The sequence below is a fragment of the Octopus bimaculoides genome, chromosome 25 (genome assembly GCF_046866305.1).
Source record: "Octopus bimaculoides isolate indiv1 chromosome 25, ASM4686630v1, whole genome shotgun sequence".
In the NCBI taxonomy this organism is placed as follows: domain Eukaryota; kingdom Metazoa; phylum Mollusca; class Cephalopoda; order Octopoda; family Octopodidae; genus Octopus; species Octopus bimaculoides.
This window is the reverse complement of record NC_142952.1, coordinates 16,735,757-16,751,119: the sequence shown is the minus strand read 5'-3', so window position 1 is coordinate 16,751,119 and position 15,363 is coordinate 16,735,757. Positions and strand designations below refer to the sequence as shown.

Sequence of the window (15,363 nt, the reverse complement as noted above, 5' to 3'; positions counted from 1 at the left end):
ATCGGAGTATTTCTTCTATTAAACAGCACGTGACATTTGGCCTCCCAACTCGCCTGATTGCAACCCCCTTGACTTCTTTGTGTGGAGCATGGTGGAAGAAGAGACTAACCAAAGCAGCTGCAACACAAAGGATGAGCTGTGGGCTAGGATTATCAGGGCCTTCTGAGGTCTAAAATGGGAGATAGTAACGAAGGCCTGTGGCCTGTTCCAAGGTTGCCTGGAGACTGTCATCAAGGACAACGGCGGGTTCCTCGAATGAGATTGACAGAATATGTCATGAAAACAAACTGACCCAAATTTGACAAATATATCTCCAAAAATAAACAAGGTTTTATTTTTCCATAGATAGCCATTATGTGAACAAATACCATCCGTTTGTATGTATATAAGATAGAGAAGTGTATTAAGGAGGTGATTGATAAACTGATGTGCTGAATACATTGTGGCATTTAGTCCACATATGCAATTTCTTATTGTATCAGTTACAGATCTTTACAGTGTTCAAATCCCTTCTTGGAGTCAATTTAATATTTCTCTAAAGCATCATGGAAGTGAATGAAATTATAAGACTAAAACTAATGCTGTTTTACCTAACATGACAGAGTAAGAATACAAGAGAAGTTAATAAAATACACCTTTTGAAGATGTGGATTCAGAAAACTGAAGAAAAACAATTTTAAGAAAAATAATTTCAAACAAATAATTTTTCAGATGCTTTTAATCAGTTAGTGTATAGAGAATCAGTTTATAAGATTAATTATATAGTATGCCAAAGTTGAACGGGTCTCGTCATTTTCTATTTACAATGTCTTTCTGCCATCTGGTAAGTGATCATGTGACACCTTGTAACTTTCAATACAAACGAAAATGGAGTCACAATGACTTCAGCATCATTAAAAAAAAGGAAAAAAAAAAAAAGGAAATCAAAACAACCTTTGTGTTTTGAATTCATCATTCAAAAGTCATTAATTTGTGGTTGTGATGTTACATTGCAATCTACCCATTATGGTGTGTGTGTGTGCGTGCGTGTGCGTGGGTGTGTGTGTGTGTGTGTGTGTGTGTGTGTGTGATCAGCTTGATTAACAACAGCAGCAATGTTGTCGCACCATTTCTCATAGTAGTTTATATACACAGCCTAAAATAGTTAGTCAGTCAGTTAGGTAAGCTTTGTCTGACTGTTTTACAAAGCTTCTAAACAAGACCAAACGAAATATCAATGCCATTGCTCTCTCTTCTGACACTGTATGAAATAAATTATAGTCATATATGCAAATTAAACATTACAAATGTAAAATAATAACAGTCAGCTATTTTACAACACAATGAGAAGTTTAAAAGAAAACTCAAATAATAATAATAATAATAATAATAATAATGAATTCATATTCAAGCATGAAGCCCTAACACAAGCACAGTTGAGTATCTTGCTGAAGGGCAATATGTAACACCTGTAAAGAGATCTGCAAGCCAAAAATGGTTGATATCTTGTCCACTTTGTAATTGATTACTCTCAACAAAAATAATAATAATAATAATAATAAACACAGCAAAGATTTTACTTTTCTTTTACAAACGTGACATAAAACCCAAAACATTTTCTTGAATTTAAGAAAATAAAAAAATATTTGAAATTTTCACAAAATTTAATTTTTTCACTCAACTCTGAATCCTCCCCCATCAAGTTTATGCCTTAAAAAAGTACAAAAAAAAAATAAATACGACTAAAAGAAATGCTAATTCAGCAGCAAAATTCAGATGAAAACTTCTTTGGTGGGGAAAAAAACTGTAGAGAAGAAGAGTCCATTAAAGTCTGGTCATATAACCTGAACAGTATTAAAATAAGGTAAAACAAATAAAAGGGTTATAATCTTCTGCCTTAACAATATGGAGGTGGTGGTGGTGGTGGTGGTGGCGGTGTAGACTGTGAGTATGTTTGTGTGTTTGAATGAGTTGTGTATACAGGTATATTAAGTCTTTAGAGAGAGGAGCTAGTTTATGTATAATGTGCATGTATGTATGTGTGCTACTATGAAATTGTTAAATCTCTAAGGAAAATAAAAGAGAAACATTATAAAAGACAGCATTATGTAGAAAGGTTTGGTGAAAAACAGAAGTCACTTCAGAGAAAAAGAACAGAGAAGTAGAATTTGAGTTTATATTTTAAAATGTACAAACATATTGTGTGTCTATATGTAAATGTGGTGCATGTATGTATGCTTTTGAAATGTGTGTGTATGTGTGTATTTCTTCCACTTTCTGTTTTCTCTAGTCGACTCTCTACTTCAAATTTCACCTTCATTTCCCAATATGAAAATTTCTTGATTACATCACATTTTTAAAGAAAAAATAAAGCAAATGTAATAAACATTTTGTACCTTTTACATTTTTTAAATTAACTCTTTCTTTTAAACATTTAATATTGTATTTACTCATTTTTTTTTACTGTCGTGTCTTTCTCTATTTTTTTGGTCTGGTTTGGTTTTTTTCCTCCCCTGCCCCTTAACACCATACAGTTTGCAAATAGCACCTTGTCTTCCAGAAAGGCTCATTGAATCATTGGTTGTATTGAACCTGAAATCTTTGCTGCTAAAATTAGCAATGAAATCTGCACTTCTAAAGCAGTTACACATCCAGAACTCCTAAAGTACATGGTGAAGAGTGACGACCTACTTCACTGTGCAGTGGAATAGACAGATACCAAAGAGTCGGTGCATCCCGCCGCAAGTTTGACCTGAAACACACAGAAATAAAACAAATTAATTGTCAAAATACCTGAGAGGAATTTCAATCTTTTATCTTTAACTTGTCTCAGTCATTAGACTGTGGTCATGCTGGAGCACCACAATGAAGGGTTTTGTCTAACAAATCAACTTAGTGCTTAATTTTTTTTAAGCCTGATACTTATTTCCGGATCTCTTCAGTTTTGCTCACAGATTAAAAACATTTTCTTTTTAACAGTTTGAAACTTCATATACTGGTGTAATTTCTCACACTGAACATGATTTACTTTCAACATTTTTAACAGAATTTCGTATTTTAGAAGTTATTTTGTGTTAAAGTTATCATATTTGGGTAATTTTAACCAACCAATGACATGTACTCAGCTGAAGAAAGCTACTGCTGTTTGTGATAGTAATCGAAGAGCAACAACTTCTGGGTCATCTCTACAAAATGTCACCACTTTGTTCTATTTTAGTTTTGTTTACTGCCTATGTTGCATATTACATGCTTTGTTTTCTTTTTCTTTTTTTTTTGCTTTTTGATTGCCTCTTTGTACAAGTGGTGAAAATGCAAATGTACAATGAGGCGATTGAAATGCAAAAAAAAAAAGAAAAAAGGATATAATATGCAAGACAGGCAGTAAACAGAAATAAAATAGAACAGAGTGGTGATATTTAGTAGAAATGTGTCTGCTTTCCTACTTACTAGTACTTTGGTCTTTGATAAATTAACTCTAAGGCCCTTTTATCACAGTCCTTCCTTCCACACCTGAAATTTCTTCTCTAATTCTTGTAGAGATTCAACTATAAGGACAATGTCATTCCCAAGGGCAACTAGTCTTGACCACTACCCGATACAAGCCCCTTCCACTCTCCATACGCCTATCCACACATAATCACTCTCAATGCCTTCACATATTTGATCCACTATTTCTCTCACCATCACCTCTGCCTCATCTCTAACCATCTCTCCTCACCTCCCTCTATCCCCCACCAGCCCACTTACCCTGTCCAATCCTCTGTATCATATATATTAAACCCCACCCCGTCTATATATCGTCAGTATGCCCCAACACATCTTACCATCGTCTATATCTCTCTCTCACTTTGTCGGCCTATCTTTCTCTCCTTTTCCAACTAGGGGAGCCGAATATCTCCTTTATAGCAAAACACCAATTTCTATCCTTCTATTATACTTTAACCTCTCAACTGACACAAAGGCACCTCCCTCAATACTACTTTCCCTCCCAGTTAGGGATATTGTCTTGTAAGTTACTTAGCAACCTCTTCTGGTGCTGGTGCCATGTAAAAAGTACCCATTACACTATGAAGTGGTTGGCATTAGGAAGGGCATCCACTCACAGAAACCTTACCAATGCAGACAGTAGAGCCTGAAGCAGTCCTCTGGCTTGCCTGCTCCTGTCAAACCATCTAACCCATGCCAGCATGGATAATGGGTGTCAAATGATGATGATGGACTTCACAACTTCCATCAACCAAATTTCACTCACAAGTCACTGGTCAACCCAAGGCTAAAGAAGAGACACTTGTTCAAGATTCCACACTGAACTTCTTAACCACATGGCCATGCCTGTGCCTATTCCACACAGTTTAGAAGACCTTTACATATATAGAGACACCATACACTTGGAAATCAGACACTATGTTTTACACAACAAGCTTCATCAATGTACTCACCTTGTATGGGTGGAAAGTCAAACATCGGACCGGTCCGATTCTCTGGCCGAGAAAGCCCTCGTGATTTTTTATAACACTGCGCTGTTCTCCAGCATGGTTGAAGATCACTATTGCTTGGTTGGAACCACTGCAATGACAGCATAAAAAGATGGTTGATAAATATCTGATCTACAAAAATAATTGACTCTTGGTGTTGAGTCCAAGCTACTCATAATTAAGTTAAAATAATCCAGTATCCAAATAAGTCAAAGTTTTGATCAACATCAGTGTAGTAATTCAGAAGGCAATTTAAGAGCAAGAAAAAAACAAAAGACAAAAAAGCAATAGCAAAATGTCAATGTATTAAGCTGAGAAGACATATAAATATGGTGGACAATGTCTTTTGTCAAGATAGAGAAAAGGAAAAGAATTAGCTAGAGAGCAAAATATTTGTGTATGTCGTGACAGAAATGGAAATGGGTAAGTGATCTCTGGCAGAGGAGAGTATATTGAGTAAGGTAATAGCAATTTAGTCTAATATTATTGTAATAGTGTATGAGCTAGCATATATTTCACTGACATCATGAAACATATGCATGAGCAGATGTATGGGAAAAGATGTGTATGTAGCAAGTTAAAGTGGTTTGGAGTGTAAAAATACATGTGAAGTGGGTGGGTGGAAGGAAGTGAATGTGTAGACGTTTATTAGTGTAGGAGAAGTGGGTAGCAGAAAGCTAACTGATTATTGCTACCATAATGTGACAAGGGAAGTGGATTGGAACCATACAATTTGGTAGTGTCCTGAGCAAGGGGCATGAGATGCAACAACAGAAGGATCCGGATATGAAAATGGAAAGTGAAGTTAACTGTGGGCCAGAAGATCAGCTGCCTGTGACAATCATAGCTGAAGGAGGGGAAATGATGTTCAAGGAAGATGACGGAATTGGCTGGATTGGATTGAAGGAAACGAAAGTTGTGCAAGATGGTGCATTGGAAACATGAAGAGGCAGGATGAAAGGTGAAGAGGAAAGGAATGCAGTCGGCAGCGGAACTGGTATGAGGTAAAGAGGGTCAAAGTGTAGTCAGATCAAAGTAAGATACAACGATGAGCTGCATCAATGGCAGCTTGAAGGTAACTACAATGGAGTAACAAAGTGAACTTATATGGTAAGACTTAATCTTGATGTCAACAGAATTTGCTCTATCAAAGGTGGAGATATTGTGAGCAGGGGATAACTTCTTCAGTGTGAATGGGTTGGGATGAGGAGGAATCAAGGTAAGGGTCAGTAGGTTTGTAAAAGAAGAGGAGGTTGGAGCAATAATTTGGAATGGCAATGGTAAAGAAGAGCTGTTTACAGTTAAGGGAGGTGGTAGTGACATAACCATAAAGCTCTGGGCTAGGGCCGTTGAAATGTATTTTATCTGAGTGCGGTGCAACAAAACAGGAAGAAATTGGAAGGTCATACATTTAAATATTTATTTCTATGCAAAATCCATTAAAAATTATCACATGTTAACATCTTAAATAGCTCAACTTGAAGAAGAAAACTCAGTTACCTAGCAATCACATCAGCATATTGATGTAACTCAATTGCAGTCAAACCTTGTTGCAGCTGAAACTTCCGAACTGATTCCGGATGTCGAATGTCCCAAAATCGTATGTCACCAGCAGAACTGTAACAAAAATCAAGATTGATAAAAGCCTTCCAGTTTCTTCTTTATTTAATTTAATACAAGATTCCTGCACTTTACAAGAATAATATGTCCCTGAAAATCTTGCTGCAACTCAAATACCATAACATGAAATTAATTTTCCCATTAATTTTAATGCTATAACAGGGATTTTTGAAAAAGCAGAAGAAAAAAGTAACATGACCACTTTTATGCATGAAAATAATTTCTAAACATACACAGTATAATATACATACATAGAAACATTTGAAGTGAAATCTGTAAGGAAATAAATAAAACTTATAATACAGTAGTAGGGCATGTGCTCACCATAACAGATGTTGATTATTTTGTGAGGGGTGATGAGGGAATGAGAGTTACTGGGAGGATGAGGGACCTTATTTTCTTATAGTTCATTATCAATATCTACAACTTGAATGATAAAGAAAATTGTTTGATATTTATGGCACAACATTACTTTGTACAGCTCAGTGTTGGAACTGAGTTCATTGTAAACTACTCTTGTAACCTTTGTGTTACATTCACAATAAAAGTTGTTATCAGCAAAATTTGCAAGTTTTTGCTCTATAAGTGCCAACCCTTTAGCAATATTTATTCTTTGCAATCAATTTAAGCAGAGTTGTTGCAATTTCTGTACTCTCAGTTTGATTTTGTTCAAAAACATCAGCTTCTTATTAGATCAACTTCCTCTATGGGACACTAGGAACCCAACCACATCATCCTCTATGACCTCAACATCATTTGTAAGTGTACACTTCCTGCTTGTGGAAAATTTGTAAAGTCACAGATACAGTCTGGTTATATATTTTTGAGATCCATGCACCCAAGAGCTGTCCATTTTAAGCACCACATTAGCTCTATAAAAAGAAAAAGGTCTGATCGGTCGATGGGGCAACTTGATTTAATTTTCTCTCTATTGTCATATATTGCAGCATGGAAAGTGTTTATAAGCCATTTTAGATAACACACAAAAACCGTTAGATTCACTTCAACATTTAAATTTAATTTGTCAAAATATTTTCATCGCTTTGAGACCGCGACCTGTTCACTGACAAAATTCTGTGCTGCATCTCATGTCATATATTGTTCTCACTGAAGACATTGCAAGCTTTAAAGTTCTGGCACTGTAGTTAACTCTTTTGCCTGCATCAAATCTTTTTAAAACATCAAGTTTAATATCCAGTGGAATGCTTTTATGGTTTCCTTTTACACTACGTATTCCCAGATATCTTGAATTGTAAGTAAATCCAATAGTAGCCAGTGATCAACAACTATACACAATAATTATGTAGTAGAAAGAATAGCACCAGGAAAGAACTGCTTTGTGAGAGTAAAACATTGCTTGTCTTATTCTTATGAGTGTAAGAATGGAAATAAGAAGACGAAAGGATGGTGGAGTGAAGTGAGAAAAAGTACTGTATGATTACAGTTAACACACTATGTTGACATTTAACATATACAGCTGTATATTATGCTGATGTTATAATTGTTGCCAATTGGTTATTCAAAAGTTAGTAGGTTGGTTGTATTGGTTTTTGTGTTGATGATGGTGGTGGAGCTATTGCATGTGCTGGCAATGATCATATTGTTCATGTTAATTGTATAGGTATTGGAATAGTTTTAAACCAATCCTAACTGACTAAATATCAAAGACATTTCATTCAACACTTAAAAGGCACTACATTACCACATTAGCTCCTGTGATTCACCACCATCATCGTGATTTAATGTCCATTTACCATGCTGGCATGGGTTGGACAGTTTGACAGATGCTGACAAGCTGGAGAGCTGCACCAGGCTCCAGTTGTCTATCTTGGCAAGATTTCTACCGCTTGATGCCTTTCCTAATACCAACCACTTTACAGAGCGTAGTGGGTGCTTTTACATTGCACCAGCAAGGGTGCTTTTTCTTTTAAAAAAATGAAAATGGTAATGGCAGTGGTTGTACTGGCTTTGGTATTGGTGCTGGTTGTGATGGTGATGATACATAGAAGTGGTAGAAGTAGTGATGGTGTATGTGTGCTTATGTAGATATAGGAATAGACAGTTACTCATCATGACCTAAGAAAACATACATTAAAAAAATTCAGTGAAAAATTTCATCTCACACTCCATATCTAAAGTGATGTGTGTGTGTGTGTGTGTGTGTGTGTGTGTGTGTTTGTGTGTGTGTTTGTGTGTGTGTTTGTGTTTGTGTGTGTGGGTGTGTGTGTGGGTGTGTGCACAAGTTGTGATTATAGGTTGTTTTTCAAATTAACTACGTTGATCCTTAGCTAAATCAGCAAGAAGTGATCTTTTCCCAAAAAAATGTAGTTTTTAGAGTCTCAAAATTTATCCAAGTTTTCATAAGATTGAAATTAGAGACCAGATCCTGAAATTAGTAGTCATACTTTACAATTTACATAAGCACAAAATCACATAACTTAAGGTAGCCATAATGCAGGGGATACCTGTACCCACTCACTGAAGGCACATGGCTTAGTGGTTAGGATATTCAGCTCACAATCGTATAGTCGAGAGTTCAATTCCTGGCAGCATGTTGTATCCTTGAGTAAAACACTTTATTTTACATTTCTCCACTCCACTCAGCTGACAAAAATGAGTTTTACCTGTAATCCAAAGGGCCAGCCTTGTCACATTTTATGACACGCTGAATCTCCTTGAGGACTATGTTAAGGGTACAGATGTTAAGGGTACAGATGTTAAGGGTACAGATGTTTGTGGATTGCTCAGCCACTTATAGGTTAATTTTACAAACAAGCAGTTCAGTTAATTGGATCAACCGGAGCCCTCCTTGTCGTAACTGACAGAGTGCAAGTTATTTAAACCTGTATCCACCATAGTTAACGTTAGGAGTATACTTTTAACACTGTAGGTAATATCAGGTAACATTGCATAGACACAAGAATTATAATTTTACTGTTTTCTAATGTCACAGTCCAGACAGGGAATCCAGCTGCAAAACAATACTTCAATAACATATTTGTCTAATTCATGCTGAGTATGGAAAAAAAATGAACAAACAAGATATAGTATATTGCTGCTCTGCAATATCACTACTAGCAACAAGCAAACGATAAGCTATGCATTGTCCTAGAGTTAATCCAGTACAGTGCTTACCTGGAGCTCACAATCTTATTCAGCAATCCTCGTTGATAGTGCACATTCATGACCCAGCTGGTGTGTTCCTGGAATGTTCTCACCAAACTGATAAGATATAACAAACAAGAGACAAAATCGTTTAGCAAAGATTATACACACATACATAACTATATCAAATAGCGACAACAGATCAAACGAACTAGTAATATTTTAATGCATTAGTTAAGAGAACAACCTGGCAGAAACGTTACTATGCTGAGCTAAATGCTTACTGGCATTTCTTCCAAATTTATGTCTTCAGTTTAAAATCTGCCAAGATTGACTTCACCTTTCATCCTTTCAGAGTCAATAAAATAAGTACCAGTTGCACACTGGGGGTCAATATAATCCCTTCCCCCAAAATTGCTGGCCTTGAGCCAAAATCAACATTTTAATGTATTAGATAACAAGCACCAATTTCTGACAAACCAAATACCGATGCATCCACTGACAGGAATACACTATGTATTTATCACTTGCCAGCCAATCACATTGCCAGTTATAAATGGCTTCTCATTCCACCTTGTCAGGCATAGCTATGTGGTTAGGAAGGTTCTCTTCACAACCACATGCATCTGAGTTTGTTCCTGCTATGTGACACCATCTGTTATTAGCCTTATCTAGTCAATGCCTTGTGAGTGAAATCAGTAGACAGAAACTGTGTGGAAGCCCATTGTGTGTGTGTGTGTGTGTGTGTGTGTGTTTATATGTATATCTCTATACCTGCCATAAAAACATATCCAGTTGTTGAATAGTTCATCAAACAAAAAGACCTGCAGCATAATATAAGTACCTTACTTAGGAACAAAGGTTGGCAAGAGAAAGGACGTCCAGTTAAAATACTATCTTAACAAGTCTCATCTAATTCATGCCATCATGAGAAAAGCAGATGCGAAAATGATAATGACAATGAACTTGTTTCTGCTTTTTAACTATAGTTTTTTGCCACAAGATAATTCATCTGTCATTTAATGCCAGCAAGATAGGTTATTCAATCAATGACCATACACAGTGCCTTTTCAGTGTAGAATACCATAAGAGTAAGTGCTTTGTCATTAGTAACAATCTGTATATGAGAATTGAGGAGTAGTAAAGTTTATCCCAGCTATTATGGTTGCCTAGTTGAGAAACATCTTTTCTTTCATCAGATAAATAACATAAATCTATTGAACGAAAAAGTGACATTGAATGAGCTTTTGCCTCTTTTTGCCCAAAATGTGGCTTCCATTCAATACGCGCTCTCAATGTTTTATTCTTACTGTCCAAGTTACCCAGACACTCCCCTGTCACTTTTGCCATTAGAAAAGCAATGAGTCAATGATTACAGCTAGAATAATTTATATTGGTATACTGATCAACTGTTGAAGAGAGATAACTCTTAGTAGCATACACATATGCACATACATGTGACGTGCGCATGTGACCATCGTCATTGGTTTTGAGTCTGTTCTTTCCACAGTGGCATGGATTACACCAAATTTCTTGGGACAATATTTTATAACCAGATGACCTTCTTGGCAAGTAAGGAAAATAATTTTTGTTCTTATGTTCTATGCATGTTGACCAAGCAGTGCAAATACAAAGACACAAAGATATACACATCTTCTGTCTTTATGTTCTGAGTTCAAATTCTGCCGAAGTTGGCTTTGCCTTTCATCCTTTCAGGGTCGATAAATTAAGTACCAGTTGCTTACTGCAATCGATCTAATCGACTGCCCCACCCCAACACCCAAGATATACACGTGTGCATGCACAATACACATACACATACATACATACACCCATTATAGATTATAGAAGATACTGACTCAAGATGCCTCAATTGGATCAACCTTGAAACCATGTTGCAAGACAAATAGCCACATGCACATGCATGCGTGCGATATTTGAAATGCTGTGAAATAGTGTCGGGTCATTAGAAACCAATGAAATAATAACACTATTGTTAAAATGGCATGATATAAAAAACAAAAACGATAAACCAAGCAATAAAAATATACAAAATATATATAAATAGGCACAGATGTGGCTGTGTGGTAAGAAACTTGCTTCCCAACCACATGGTACTGGGTTCAGTCCCACTGCATAATACCTTGGGCAAGTGCCTTCTACTATAGCCTTGGGCTGACCGAAAGCTTGTGAGTGGATTTGGTAAACAGAAACTGAAAGAAGCCTGTCATATATAAATGTGTGTGTGTGTGTGTGTGTGTTTGCATGTGTTTGACCTCCATCATCACTTGACAACTGGTGTTGGTGTGTTATGTCCTCGTAACTTAGCAGTTCGGCAAAAGAAGCTGATAGAATAAGTACAAGGCTTAAAAAATAAGTCCTGGGGTTAATTTGTTTGACTAAAACCTTTCAAGGTGGTGATCCAGCATGGCCGCAGTCAACTGACTGAAAATATGTAAAAGAATAAAAGAATATAAGTACTTACGATTCTGATGGTGAAAGCCTACTGTCAAAGACTCGTACAGAACCATCACCACAACCTGCTACCAACACAGCCATGTTGGAAGGATCAGAGGTGATGCTGGTCACACAACTGTCAGCACCAGTGAGTAAATCCTGTCAATAAAATACAGTTTTAATGAGACACAAAGAAAAATGGAATCTTGTAAACATCAACAAAAATCCAATACATATATCATCATTATATACATGTTCTCCTTTCATGCTGATAAAGGGTTACACAGTTAGACAGGAGCTAGAGAGAACTGCAGCAAGCTCTAGTTTGCTTTGACAGGGTGTCTATGGTTAGATGCCCTTCCTAATGCCAACTACTTTACAGAGTGTACTGGATGCATTTTATGTGTTACCAGTACCAGCAAAGTCACTAAGTAACTTGTATGACAAGACCCCACTCAACCAAGGACAAGACCCTCAATTAAGCAAGGAATAGCATTGAGGAAAGTAGTTTTGTGGCCAAGTGATGAGAGGTTAGAATATGATAGAGGGACAGAAGCAAGTGTCTTGCAGTTAAGGTAAATGGGTACCCCAGTTGAAAAAAGCAAAAAATATATATATACACATACAGGCACAGGCATGGCTGTGTGCAAGAAGTTTGCTTCCCAACCAAATGGTTCCAGGCTCAGTCCCAGTGTGGCACCTTGAGCAAGTGTATTCCACTATAACCCAGAGCTGACCAAAGCTTTGTGAGTGGATCTGGTAGACAAAAACTGAAATAAGCTTCAGTGTGTGTGTGTGTGTGTGTGTGTGTGTGTGTGCACGCACCCCACCACCATTTAGCAACTACTATTGGCTTGTTTATTTCACCATAACATACCAGTTTAGCAAAGAGACATATAAAATGAGTAACAAGCTTTAAAAAATAAGTACAAGAGGTTGATTTATTTCACTAAAACTCTTCAAGGCAATGCCTCAGCATATTTGCAGTTCAATGACTAAAACATGTAAAAGATAAAAGATAAAAAAATATATATTTAAAGTTGTATGAGTTGTCTGCTGTGAAGTGTATAGTCATATCAGCCACAACATCAAAGCAACATCACAATTTCAACTGTTAATATATTTGAGGAACAGCATCATTTTTGCATGTGTTTCTCACAAGCTGGCATGGGTTGGACAAGACTTACTGATGCAATATTCTATGGCCAGATGCTCTTCTTGTCTCAAACATCCATGTTTCTTTAAATAAAGTACTTTTATTGTACCTGTCTTTGCACGATGAAACCAAGAGTACCAAGCTACAGGATATATTATTTACAGATTTAAATTTAACATCATTGTTACTTAAATGGTGTCCATGTGAAGACACACAAGCACATGCACACATACACACACACACCCCTTGAACACACGCATTTGCTCATTTTCTATCCATTCTTTTATGCTGGTATAGGCTGGACAGGTACTTATTTACAGCTGTATTTTACTGGTAAAGGGTTTATTATTGAACCACTAACTTGAGAATGCAGAACTACAGAATGTAATATTAATTGGTAATAGAAACAAAACAACACCATTTTCTTTGTGCAGACAATTTCATGTGAAGAAGCAGATGTGACACTTTTCACATACATATGCATACATGTGCATACGCACACACATACATATGCATACATGTACATGCAATAGGTTTACATGCAGTCTCCATTGGCCAATTCTGCTTACAAGACATTAGATAAGCATAAAGCAATACGAGAAGAACCATAGTGATGCCTCGCCGCCACTCATTGTCACTACCCTGCTTAATTTGCTTTACTTTCCTAGGACTGTACAGGTTAGGGTGACTGATTGATACATACATACAGACACACACATATATAAGGTGTTGGTTGGCTGTGTGGTTAAAAAGCTTGTTTCCCAACAATGTGGAAATTATTTATAGTAAGATGTCAACCAAATGGACAGTGACATGGTAGTGGAATGGTACAATAGATAGAACCATAAAAGTTACAAGACAGACCCAGAAAGAGTGGAAGGAAAGTGAGGAGCAAGAAACAACAGTTTAGATATGAAGTATATAGAACACAGAGGGAAGCTCAAAGTAAGAGGTTTGTCAATAACAAGAGAATCAGACACTGGAAGTGTTCCAGAGTGCAAAGCAGTGGGTCAGTAAGAATTAAAAATATCACTGGGATAAAGTGTGCTTAGAATAACAATAGCACATTTACCATCAGTGACACCAAGAAAATATTACTAGAAGTCGCTGAGTATTAAAAATGTATGAAAAAAAAGACAATCTATCCCAGATGAAACCAACAGGGATACCAGCTACCTATAAGTGGGCAGCTGTATAACTGAAAGCATGATTAAGAATATGAAGGTAGGGAAAGTAGCTGAATTGTCAGGGACGCTGAAAACTGGCAAAGTAGAGCATGCACAGGTCACTCACAGTGAATCAAGTAGTACAGGGAGGTATCACACCCAATAACTAGCATAACACCGTTATTAGCAAATGCTACAAACACAAAGGAGATGCCTTAGAAAGAAGCAACTGCAGAGGCATAAAACTGATGGGGAAAGTTATGAAAGTAACAGTAGGAGTTATTGAAAAACTGATTAGGAAGATGAAAATTAACTGAGATGAGATGCAGCTTGGACCTGTGTCAGAACGAGTACCGTTGATACCTTCTTCATAGAAGGTCTTAGCTAAGAATCAATTACTATACATAGCATTCACTGACATGGAGAAAGTCTTTGACTAAGTACCAAACTCTGTAGTTTGGTGACCACAAAGAGTAACTAGATAAATGGCTCATGATAACTGTGCAAGCCACGTACAGAAAAACTGTCAGTAAGGTAAAAGTTGGCAGAGAGTTTAGTGAGGAATTTAGTGTGCAGGTGTATGCATGTGTAAAAAAATAAACACCAAGTTATAGGAATGAAAAAAATAAAGTCTATGAATATGTGCTAAAAACAGATTAGTTCAACACAAAAGCAACAAAATGATGACAAGGAAGGATAGATAAAAATAAAGAGAACAAATATGCTGTACAGGTGCATGTAAGCAACAGTAAGAAAACACTGTTTTATCTGTGTTTTCCTTTCTTGATGAAGAAGGTCCCAAGATGGACTACAAAATTAACTATTTCTTAAATGGTTTGGTTTGGTTTGTATGGCCTTGTAAGGCCCTCCAAAACCAAAGGAGAGAGATAATTTCAGAAGGTTAATGTTCTGTGGATGAAAGACAAAATAAAATGGTTAGTAGAGAACTAAAGAAGACAGGGCACAGTGTGGATAGCAAGAGATGAATGAAATGGGTAGGCTTAAATAGAAGCCATTGGAGACACAGTATAAGTAGAGTGAGGAGACAGCATTAAAAATGAAACAATAATGTAGAAGGGTAGGAAAAAGAGAAGACATAGCAACATAAAAGCAGAAGCAACATGACTTTTACCTGTGTTTTCATTTCTCGATGAATGTCCCATATTCTTATGATACGTGCATCACCTGTAGTAAACAATGTCTCAGTGTTTTGGTCCCAACTCACAACTAAACCTGAACCTACAATTAAAGAAAGGAAAATTGTGTTGTTTTTGTCAGCCAGGCATTAAAATACCTTTAGATAACAGAATTGTTGTTGTTTGGCTCCAGGTCAGTATTGATTGAGCAGAGCTATGGTAAGAAGAGGCAGCAAAAGAGCAGTCATTAGAGCATGGCACAGGATGCC

At 36.6% G+C, this 15,363-nt stretch overlaps 1 protein-coding gene across 4 annotated transcripts in view; it reads right to left on the bottom strand.

Annotated features, from left to right (window-relative positions):
• Positions 1–700: 700 nt before the first annotated feature.
• Positions 701–15,363, bottom strand: part of LOC106869827 (regulatory-associated protein of mTOR-like) — a 79,427-nt gene continuing 64,764 nt past the window's right edge. For all 4 annotated transcript variants that reach the window (XM_089341993.1, XM_089341994.1, XM_089341995.1 and 1 more), the window contains exons 27-32: positions 15,091–15,197; positions 11,665–11,795; positions 9,210–9,296; positions 5,955–6,071; positions 4,419–4,545; positions 701–2,731 (exon numbers count right to left, since the gene is read on the bottom strand). In XM_089341993.1, coding sequence (XP_089198119.1) covers positions 2,672–2,731; positions 4,419–4,545; positions 5,955–6,071; positions 9,210–9,296; positions 11,665–11,795; positions 15,091–15,197 — 629 coding nt within the window. In that variant the 3' untranslated portion in view covers positions 701–2,671. The remainder of the gene's footprint in view (positions 2,732–4,418; positions 4,546–5,954; positions 6,072–9,209; positions 9,297–11,664; positions 11,796–15,090; positions 15,198–15,363) is intronic.